The sequence below is a fragment of the Leptodactylus fuscus genome, chromosome 7 (assembly GCF_031893055.1).
Source record: "Leptodactylus fuscus isolate aLepFus1 chromosome 7, aLepFus1.hap2, whole genome shotgun sequence".
NCBI classification, from domain to species: Eukaryota; Metazoa; Chordata; class Amphibia; order Anura; family Leptodactylidae; genus Leptodactylus; species Leptodactylus fuscus.
Window position 1 is genome coordinate 126,868,358 of NC_134271.1, and position 11,832 is coordinate 126,880,189.

An 11,832-nucleotide genomic window follows, 5' to 3' on the forward strand; every position below is an offset into this window, starting at 1 on the left:
CCCTGCACACAGTATTATGTCCCATAGTGGCCCCTGCACACAGTATTATGTCCCATAGTGACCCCTGCACACAGTATTATGTCCCATAGAGGCCCCTGCACATAGTATTATGCCCCATAGTGACCCCTGCACACAGTATTATGTCCCATAGTGACCCCTGCACACAGTATTATGCCCCATAGTGGGCCCTGCACACAGTATTATGCCCATAGTGGCCCCTGCACATAGTATGATGCCCCATAGTGGCTTCTGCACACAGTATTATAGTGATCAGTGAGGGTCATGGGTGTCAGACCCCACTAATCTTTTACTGATGACCTATCCTATGATTCACTGCTATCTCATAGTACACACTAATACAGGAAGGGCTGTGCAATGCAACTTGTGCAGAGCTGTAATATAGCAGAGCCTTTATAGTGCCCATATAATACAACTGTACCCTTAGGTCAGCACCACAAATAACATGATCTTGGCAGGTTAGTAACCAGCCGAATAAAGGACAACTAACCAACTAGATATACAGTGCCAATGTAGACAATAGGAAATCCCATCTGCAAACCCTATTGCTGAAAAACAAGGCAATGGATTGTCTTACACTGTGGGTCTGGAGCTGTGGCTTCAGCACAATACAGAGGGTGAAGAGTGGCCCAGTCTTAGGGGTAAAACGAAGCAAATACCTGCCAATTACAGCTGCCTTTTTCCATCCACAGATTCAGGTGCGGGATGATACCTGCAACGGATCCAATACCTATTGACTAAAGCTGACCATACATATTATATTTTAGGCTGCTGTAGTGGCAGATTGTAAATGTTCACCCAACTATTGTCCATACATAAACCTACAATAGTTCACCTCCTACAGGCGACCATCAACCAAAGTTGGTCAGAACCAAAATCTGCTGCATTGGATTTTTGTTGGCCGTCTGTATGGGCTAGATTGACAAAATTGTGGGCACAAAGTGTGTGTCGTTGCCTATTTCCATACCCTCAGTTCCTGTTCCCATCACTTTATTAGCATCGACCAACTTTCATCTCTTAATTTGTTGTACGATAGTAACATGTGGGACTAGAGATGAGCGAACCTTGAGAGGTTCCTGTATCTGTTTCGGTTTGCTCTGAACCCAAGTACTCTTATTATATTATGGGGTCTCTTTATTGGGTGGCAGAGATCGTAGCAAGACGAGGAAAAAAATAAGCCGCGGCGCAAGATAGCCCACAGAGCAGGAAATGAGGAGGAATCTCACATGGATGCCCACCTTAAATTCCTCTTCATTTTCCGAAGTGTGAAACCTTAGCTTGGTTTCATCTTTCTTTTACACTTCTATTCATTTCAGATCCACGCCTGGTTTTTGGCTCAAAATAAAAATTGCACCAAAATTTGCTACAACATAAAAAAAAAAGCCGTGTGTGAAACCAGACTTGGGTTTAATAAGTTCTCTCATGTAGATGTATCACAACATATCATTAGAAGACAAGAGCATTGTGAGTGTTCTGTCTATAAGGAAGTTAGGAGGCTCCAATTACCATCCTGGGAGGAGGGAGGGTATAAATAAGGCTGGCTCAGAGCCTAAAACCAGTTGGAGAGAAAACCATGACATAGTCACACCTGCTTAGCATGACAGAGTAAAAAAACCTCTGAGTGGGATGTACTCGAAATACAATAATGGTGAAGTTCCTTCATGGTAAGGTCATTTGAGGAGCTGCTGGCACACAGTGACCCATGAAAGGAAAGAAAGTGGATTTATCGATTAGGCTTTTCGTGAAGATCCTGGGACTGGCGCCTGGACTCTTATTATCATGCCACCTCAAGTGATGCTGGATTGTTCTGACGTGGACAGACTGAGTCCGCAACTATCGGGGTCCCTAAAGAGAAGAAACTCATCCAGACCCAGCAGCCAAGAACTTGGCATAAAGTGTGTCCTTGTCGGAGATGGTGCGGTGGGCAAGACCAGCTTGGTGGTCAGCTACACTATAAATGGTTACCCGACCGAATACCAGCCAACCGCCCTAGACACATATTCTGGTAAGTCAGAAATATTATAGGACAAAATTCTACATTACTATAGCTTTGTGGGTTGTGCTTGGAGTTCTGTCCAATATTCTATGCTATTACTATAGCTTTTTGTTTACAATATTCTGCGCTATTACTATAGCTTTTTGGATTGTGCTTGAAGTTCTTTACAATATTCTACGCTATTAATATAGCTTTTTGGCTACCATATTCTACGCTATTACTATAGCTTTTTGGGTTGTGCTTGGAGTTCTGTACAATATTCTACGTTATTACTACAGCTTTTTGGGTTGTGCTTGGAGTTCTGTACAATATTCTATGCTATTACTATAGCTTTTTGGTTACAATATTCTACGCTATTACTATAGCTTTTTGGGTTGTGCTTGGAGTTCTGTACAATATTCTACACTATTACTATAACTTTTTGGATTGTCCTTGCTAATGGTACTTTTTATGACTCTCTACCTACAATCTGATGCATTGAATGTAGTTTATAGTGATGGACACTAATAGGGTAACCCATTAGGGAACAATCCATCGTCATGGTCTTATTTCCCCAGTAAGTGTTAGGTCCTTTTTCTGACAGAAGTGACAAAATGGAAAGAGGTGGTATCAAAATTGACACTCTCTAAATGAAACTTTCCCAAACTCCTTCCTGCCCATTGTGTCTTCTTCTCACGTCAGTCTCCTGCTGGGATGTCACAGTTCTCAATATGTGGGTTTCACACTAGGCTACCTCTTAGGGTATATCGCAACACTGTGGATATCTAAGGCATACTATTTTTGTTAGACAGCCACCCAATATCTGCTTTGTAGATTCACATACTCGTGTATACAGATTCAGAAGTGGATTTCCCCATTTCACCCATTCAAGAGATATAGGGGAAATCCAGGTCAAATCCTAAAATCCCCAAATGCACGTTAAGGCTGAGGCCTCAGGTTGCGGAAACACAGCTTTTTGTTGTTGTTGTTGTTGTTGCAGATTTTGCTGCAGTTTTTTGAGCCAAAGCCAGGAGTGGATTGAGCAGAAGGGATAAGTATAAGAACTTCAAAAATATTCCCCATTCCTGTTGTAGCTTTGACTCACAAAATTGCAACAAAATTTACAAAAAAGCTGCGTTTCTGCAATGTTGGGCCTCAGCCTTAAGATATGTTCAAAATCCAAACTTGTCACTTGTGCCTTTTTTTCTCCCCCATAGCCCTCAATAGAAGTCACATGCCCCATCAGAGATCTAAAAAAGTTGAGGGACAGTAAATTGCAGACTAGTAAGACAACTTTTTGTCACCATGTCGCCCTAGCCTTCTCTTGTGGTGTTGTTCCAGTTTAGACAGTAGGTTTTCACTGCAGCTGTCGCACAAAAGGTGAAAGTGCCCACAACCATTAACCCATTAATTGTTGCAAAAAAAAATGTCTGCCAAAAGAATCTCCGCCAAATACCCCTGGTGGTGTATCTCCTTTAAGACGGAACAATTGGGCAATATTTCATACTTATTAGATGGTTGGCCAAGATATGTTTAATGTGTATGGTCACTTTAAGAACGTAGACTGTTATGCCGGATTGCATTGCAATGTCTAATCAATTAGATAATAATTATGATACCTTTTATTTACATGACATTCATCTTGGTCATTCAAAACACCTGTGATGTCATCGAACCGTTGAGATCACTGAAGACACATGGAGCTGGTCCATATACCCCAAACATGTTCAGACCTTGGTTTAGAGGGGCTCCTTGGGTGACATAAACTGTACGAACCCCCCACTAGGGGCGCTGTGGTTTCTTAATATATAATCTAATCTAATTCTGATCTAATAATAATACCTTTTATTTCTATAGCACCAACATATTCCGCAGCGCTGTACAATGTGATCTAGTGGTGAAGGGCAGGGCTGAGTCTTAGGTATGACTTTCTTATTCGTGGAGGGCGTTATATAAACAAACCCAACTGCCCCAAGGCTAGTACATAAGTACAGTAGTATCTAGTATCAGCTATAGTTGGGTTTGACCTTCATATGTAAAATTTTCTAGTTACAAAAACCAACATCTCCATAGTAAATGTCCAGCTTTACGTATGCTAAGCAAGGGAATGGCAAGTGGCAAGCTATTGTTCTCAGGGACCAGCCAGTCATTCAGGATCTCACAGGGTTATTACCGGGCCCTTTGTTGTTCTTTATGTGAATGATACCGTCCATTACAACAGCCACCAAAAACATGTCACCCCCCCACACTATGGGCAAACACATACTTAGGCCCCACATAACGGGCCACAGCAAAAAAGTGCTTCAGAAAAAACTACGGCGGCCACGCATTGTGTTTTTTCTCACAGTGCCTTTCATAGAAAGAATTTACGCGGAATTTATGCCACGTGGGGCCCCGGCCTAAAAACGGCATCTTCTACCATCTAATCTAATGTGTATCGGGGAGTCCCGGCAGAGGCTCTCTACTCTATTCAGAACACTGCTCGGCCGAGCATGCATGTGCTTGGGGTAATCAAGAGAAATCACTGTAGGCTGAAACCTTATTTGGCTGCCAATTATCTTAAGTCTCAGGCTCCACATTGCAGAAAAGCTGTTTTTTTGTTTTTTTTTGTTGCAGCAAAATCTGCAATTATTTTGAGCCTAGTAGTGGCTATAGAAGGAATGGCCTTAAGGAGCTTTACAGGGCTAACATATTGATATTAGTCTGACGGCAGTCTGAAATATAGAACCCTCCAGATCAGCTGCCCAAAGTGGCCATGTGACGTCAGGTTATGTTTGCAGCTCAGTCCCATTCAAGCACAGCCACTATACAGTCTATGGCACTGTGCTTGGTTAATGGTTAAGAGGATACAGCGCTCATCTGTGGTCTCTTCTGCAACAGTTGACAATTGGGGGCGATGGACGTCGGACCTCCACCGATCTGTTATTGATGACCTATCCTCAGGATAGGTTGTCAATATTTTCGTCTTAGAAAACGCCTTTAATGAAATGGACAACTTTGTGTCTGAAATGCCATCAGGACCCTCCATCTCAGATTTGATCATACGTAAAGGAAAGAATAGCACAGCATGTAACACCATTTACCCTGTCAAAGGAAGAGGAAGGCTCAGTATACAAGGTCTTCTGAGTTATATGCTCACTATATGTACCTCTGATGGAACGCATGTATTCCACTGTATGTCATGTCACTGACTGCCATTGCAAAAAACCTTCTTCTTTCCTTCTTCTGGCCTCCTGTATAGGAAAGCACCATCTAATGCTCCTTCCCATATCTCTGAAAACTGTATGTCAAGGAATACTGGCCTAAAGGAGGACAAAAGGATGTTCTTATGGTGTGTGATGTTCAGGAGCCCGTGAAATCTACGGCAGTAGAGTGAACCCGTTCAGATCGAACCAGACTTGACCCAAATTTTTTGTAAGTTTTGGGTTCTGGCCTCTTCCAGCCTCCTGGGTGATGTCATATGCCCCAGGGTCACCTGCTGAAGCCTGTGATTGGACCTCAGCAGGCCCAACATCATGACATCAGAAGGCCATAAGAGGAACCAGATAGGGGACCGGACAATGCGAGGAGGCCCAGAAGAGGTGAGGAAAGGTGAATATAACTATTATTTCTTACACCTCCCCTTGGCCTACACCTACTATACTGTGAGTATAATAGGTTCACTTCTGGTTCTATCCAAACAAGTGCGGCCCGAACCCAAAACCAAACACCTCAGAGGTTCACCCATCTCTAGTAAACGTGGTCTAGGGTTGATGCCTTATTCACCATTAGGAGATAATACCTCTCATCTCCATATATTCCTATGACCATTGAATTACATGAACGACAACCACTTTTGCTTTCACATAATTTGTCACCCAGCTTCTCCAGATTCCTGAACGGAAAATCTCCCAAGTATGGATCCCTACATCCCACATTCCTGTCCATATCTTATTCACATCTTCAAGAATTTGGTCGGGTGTCATCTCAGCCAGGACGGTTGTCCTCTAGCTTTCTCGGAAACGGATACGAGTCGGAGGACAACTCGGGGACTTTATTTTCGGAGGACTTTTTTTTAACCTATACGTGACATTTGTGTATAAAACAGCGATTAGTGGAAACAAAGCGTGCATGGCAGGCTGTGAAGTTGCTGGTATCGGTTGACAGGAGCGTTTCCAGTTAGACCGGTTCCTCTCCTATCTGCTGAGGTTATGATTTGATTTTCCCAGGAGTTAACAAGCTTCTTAGGTGACAGAACACACTGCAGTCAGAGGTCACACCCGTGTGCCGGCTAATAGTCGCTCACTGTATATGGGAAGGCGCTGACACCAGGAAAGCGTCATCCCGTGTCCCTACTGTCAAGCACTCTCTAATTGGAAAATGAGAATTTTTCAAATCCGTGTCCTACCGATGATGTCATCATGTAGAAGCTAGCCAATGTAGACGGTTACTGGCTGCCTGCGCATAGGTGGAAGCGGATGGGTAATCGCGTTGTCAGCCTTCAAGAATTTGGTGTTAATGAAGGGAAATTACATGGGTTTATCTTAGTTCTAAGCTGCCAAAAAATTCTTCACGTGAGGTTTCATGCACAGTATATTACGGCTCTACATAAACTTCGATATATTATTGTGCTCATAGACCATGGACTCTACCGTATATGAATATAATCTAGTCTACCATAAAGTATTGTTATATGTCATCAGACACTATGAGGGAAATTTATTAAAGGGCCAGGCTTTATCAATTGATGACCTACTCTTAGGATAGGTAATTCATTGAAGATTGCTGGGGGTCCAACCCCCATGCCCCCCTATGGTAAGCTGTTTGGAAGAGCTGTGCACACTGTTGTACATTTCAAAGCGGCTGTACTTGATTTTGCAGTTCAGCCCCATTCACTTGAATGGGACTGAGCTGTGAACGGGCTATGTGACATCACATGACCTGTCGAGCAGAAATTGTGGGTGTGTTGCTCTAAAGACCTGATCTGTGAGGGTCCAATATGTCAGATCCCGATTGGTCATCAATTGAGATACCCAATAAAACCACTTTAATCAATCAGTCTTAATAGTTTGAGCTCTGGCACCACGACAACTAAGAGGCACTAGTCTATTACTTCTGCCACACCACAAGAAGTCCCCTGTGCCAGAAATTAAATCTCTGCCATACAGAGACTGGCACAGACCTCAGGTATAACGCTTGCCAGTTTTTGGGTGTGAGTATTAAGTAAAAGATTGCCCGGCCGAGGCGTCCCAGCCCTAACCCACCTTGATCACTGCCCTGCTGCACCCACTTTTCTCAAGTGGTGCGGGAGATGTAATATTGACAAACTGGCACATAATGGCAGCGTGCCAAAAAATCTGCTACTTTAATACCAGAAAACTGACATAAAATATATCGCTCACATTGCATTGAGAAAGAATATCGCCATCATACAACACTATATGGTGCACCATGTAGCATTTCATAATGGGAACTCATTGTGCGCAGCCTTCATGTACATCGCCACCTAAGGGATATATCCACTGCGAATTTAGGCTAAATTCTACTGTATAAATCCACAGCATCACATACAGATTCAGCATTTGCTGCTCCAGATTTGCATTGTTGCAGACAAGCCACAATGTACTTGTCCTATATGTTCATACCCTAAATCCTCCACATGTCCTATATTTCATTTGCAGAATGTGTAGCTAAATTCTACAACATAGTACAATATATGGGAATGGGGTCTGGGCATGTCAGTGGGCATCAAAGCATTACTTCTATTTCTGCCCCTCCTGTAGCTTACCCTTGCTAAAATGTATTTGTAGACATCATTATTGACCATCAAAAGCCACAATAAATTAGAATTTCATTGTTTATTATTGAGCTTTGCCTGTGTTTACAATGGGCAGTTATCACTCATTGTACGTTCTATAAACCTACCTCAACAGTACAGTACACGGTTGGAAGTGATGTGCCGGAGGGAAGGACCACCTATATTTTGCACATGTAACAGTCATAAGATGACATGAAGCCATTTGTACAAATCTTTCTTGCTATGTGGATGATTTAGATGAATTCGGCACAATGTGCTGCCATGTTCATGGTGTAGAGCAGTGATGGCGAACCTTTTAGACACCGAGTGCCCAAACTGCAACCCAAAACCCACTAATTTATCACAAAATGCCAACATAGCAATTTAACCTTAATAATGTGCGGTCCACAATTGCAGACAATTACAGACCTACAAAATATGGTCATACGAATGGGGCGTTATAGAGCTTTCTGCTCCACTGTGACCCCCACACAGTACAATCTGCTCCACAGTGGCCCCAACACAATATAAACAGCTCCACAGTGGCCCCACACAGTATAATCTGCGCCACAGTGACCCCCCACACAGTATAATCTGCTCCACAGTGGCTCCCACACAGTATAATCTGCTCCACAGTGGCCCCAACACAATATAAACAGCTCCACAGTGGCCCCACACAGTATAATCTGCTCCACTGTGGCCCCCACACAGTATAATCTGCTCCAAAGTGTCCCGCACACAGTATAATCTGCTCCACAGATGGGTGCCCAAAGAGAGGGCTATGAGTGCCACCTCTGCCACTTATGTCATAGCTTCGCCATCATGGGTCTAGAGAATGGAATCATATAATTATAACTCTACAATCCAGGTTACTATAATGTAATATACATCTGGCTGCTACCTCTACCCCCCATAAATGCTCGCCTAGCTCTGCCAAGTGTGCATGTCTCCTGAACCGGGTAGAGCACACTTACCAACAACCAAGTTAGTAAAATAGAGACCCTTAAGTCCTGCCATCCATCAGATGGAAATGCGTTGTGGTCAGAATACAGACTATTGTAGATTAGACTTTTCATGCTTTCTCTGAAATCCAAATCCTTTTACATCGGAGCTTTTCTTCCAGGTCTTTCATTGTTCGCCCCTCCTGGGCTTCTCAGCGGGGAGTATTCTAATTTGGTTTCACCTTTTTGATTTCTTTTCTGTGCTTAAGTTGTCTTTGCTTTTCTTGTGTTTTCTTGTGTACTCAGGTCTAGAGTAATCCTTTCTTTTCTTCTTGTGTTGGTCTGTTTACTTCCTATCAAACTTTCCACCAGTTGTGTGTAGTAGAGAACACGACCTCTCGCCATATTGGTTTTCACATTATACCAGTATAAAGGGTACATATACACACTTTTTTACAAAAGGGGTTTTCTGGGACTCCACTATTGAAGCCCTATTCTTGGCATCCTTGCTAAAATGTAACCCCCCTCCTCAACTAATAGTGACGACCCAGTATATCAACCCAGCCCTGCAGATAGATAGGTTAGGGACATCTGAGTCCAGTGGCGTTTTCCCCTTGCGAAATTGTCTCTGTTGTCAATATATCACTGGTTTTGTCAATACGCAAATCTGCTATTTGGAGCAATGGGGGTGTTGTCTTTGCTCCAAAGAGTTTAGGTATGATTTGTGCAACATCTACCTAATATCTTTTGACGTCACGTAGAGCTGTACAGTTAGCAAATCCTTAGTATACTTTTGATTATTGTCTTAATGTTGGGCCTTTGCAAGGTCCAAGGAACTTAAGTCACCCATTATTAGCAAACAAGTTCTAATACCTGAGATACAAGACAATAACTTGCACGGCCTAAGGTCACATGGAGATGACATGTAGGCCAAACCAGTCTTCCTGGCTTCAAACACTTTAACCGTATTTTATTTCAGGAACGGTGCGCCCCTCCTCCTACACAAACCTGACAACACGACAGTAAAACTGGCCGCACACAAGCTACCATTTAACAAGTGAACCGGTTCCCATAGATATAGGTGTAAGAACTGGTTATATGAGCTACTAAATCGATTGTTACCATTATATGTACCCAAACCTGGTTGTTTACCAGTGCTAAATATTATTTTATGCGAGCCTTCGTTGTGATAAATTGTCCCCTAAAGTTAGAGTTTTTGATGTTTCTTGATATTAATTTTGCTGTTTTTATTCTCCAGTTCAGGTGCAAGTGGATGGAGCCCCGGTACGAATCCAGCTCTGTGACACCGCTGGGCAGGTATGTGCAGAAACGTTACTTGCATTGCACCCTCACCCATCCTAAAATATATATCTTACACTTCGTTTTAGTAGATGGAGGAATTACACACCCTTACCAGTTAAAGTACTATATCAGGATCATACACACAAAAAAATTACAATTAACACAATACATATAGTGCACCATTGCTCCATTCAGATTCTGGGCCCCATTGCAAAATATGTAAGTAGGCCCCAACTTACCATGTGCCATCTATAATACTGGTATCTTGTTGTAGAGGCTCCAGGGCGCAGGAACCACGGCTACCTCTGAACCCCCTATAGCTACGATCTGGACTCCAATCCAATGATCTGACTCCCAGAGCCAAAATGATCAGGGTCAGGCAGCTTTACTCTTATGTTTACTCAGGCTATATTGTTCCGTAGAGACTTGGAATGGTTAGTCCTTGATATACAAGTCAAGTAAACATGAAGCCAATTTGTAAGAAATGTTGACCACCATCTTTCTGGGCTGCAATAAAGTATATAGTATGGCTTAACCCACTAAGTCATACTGATATCAACGGCTTAAGGGTTATCTTTAAAGTCTCTAGTAAATGGTTTATATATGGGATGGTAGACATGACTTTAATTTATTTTCCTTTCCTCTTGACAGGAAGACTTTGACCACCTCCGATCCCTATGTTATCCAGAAACGGACGTCTTTCTGGTGTGCTTCAGCGTTGTGAATCCCAGTTCCTTCCAAAATGTTACTGAGAAATGGATTCCGGAGATCCGTACCCACAGTCCACATACCCCAGTGGTTCTTGTGGGAACACAGACTGACCTTAGGGACGATGTTAACGTACTGATCAACCTTAATAAATATCAGGTGAGACCCGTGAGTGAGTCACAAGCCCAGGCGGTGGCGCAGAAAATACGAGCTCAGACGTACGTTGAATGCTCTGCATTGACTCAGAAAAACCTCAAAGAAGTATTTGACACAGCCATACTCGGTGCCATCGAACACAAGGCAAGGCTAGAGAAAAAACTCAGCTCGAAGGGGTTTAAAAGACTTTCCAAATGTCGGTGGAAGAAATATTTCTGCTTTGTTTGAACCTATTGCATCCATGAGACGGACAAAAAGCGCTATATCTGGGGTTTCAACGGAAATTTGGAGACCACTTGCAAGGACTCTTGAAGTTTTCAGGAGAGCGCAGGTTCCTCCTAATGTTGCATCAGTTAAACATGTATCGTTTGTTGTAATATGAAGTTGTATCGCACTGTGAATATGAACACGATATTGAAGAGTATTCAATGACGACGTCTTCTGAAAGGTCCAATGGACATTTCTGGAGACCACCAAAGTTAGGGTTGAGAAAGTCAATGTCCAATGTGAGTAGTCCTGGTGCTTTTTAGTAGAGAAATGAATGGGACTTACAAAAAATCTACTAAAGAATTTGACAAAAACAATTTTTTTTTCTCAAAATGGACAAGCCTATGCGTCAAAGGTAGCCATAGAGTTTTTTGACTAATGCTTCCCCTTCCCCCCAAGTCCTCCCACATGAATGCACTAGGACAAGTAAACTGGCCACAAAACATTAGCCGAAAATTGTTTAGCTGACAGCTATTTGTCATGACTCCACCACAATACCCAATACACATCCTTGGCAGAGAATGCATCGGTGTTGGCTTTGGTGTTGGTGGTTAAGCTCTCCTTAGACTAGCAATGGCTGATCCTTCCTTTCCTCCACATCTGCTTGTATGTCCTCCTTCTCATTAGAAGGTTGTTCCATTCCACCAAAAATGTTGGGTTTGGGCAACATTACTCTAGTGTCTATGTCC

General features: G+C 42.8%; 1 protein-coding gene across 1 annotated transcript; it reads left to right on the top strand.

The window, feature by feature from the left end:
* The first annotated feature begins 1,594 nt into the window (after positions 1 to 1,594).
* On the top strand, positions 1,595 to 11,373 carry RHOV (ras homolog family member V). Its single transcript, XM_075281036.1, has 3 exons — positions 1,595 to 2,023; positions 9,969 to 10,027; positions 10,664 to 11,373. The coding sequence occupies exons 1-3, from the start codon at positions 1,798 to 1,800 to the stop codon at positions 11,102 to 11,104; spliced, it is 726 nt and encodes a 241-aa protein (XP_075137137.1). The 5' UTR covers positions 1,595 to 1,797; the 3' UTR covers positions 11,105 to 11,373.
* The last annotated feature ends 459 nt before the right edge of the window (positions 11,374 to 11,832 follow it).

Coding starts and splice junctions, on each gene's coding strand:
- RHOV (XM_075281036.1), top strand. CDS start 1,798: ATGCCACCTCAAGTGATGCTGGATTGTTCTGACGTGGACAGACTGAGT. Junction 2,024..9,968: donor CGCCCTAGACACATATTCTG/GTAAGTCAGAAA, acceptor TTTATTCTCCAG/TTCAGGTGCAAGTGGATGGA. Junction 10,028..10,663: donor TCTGTGACACCGCTGGGCAG/GTATGTGCAGAA, acceptor TCCTCTTGACAG/GAAGACTTTGACCACCTCCG.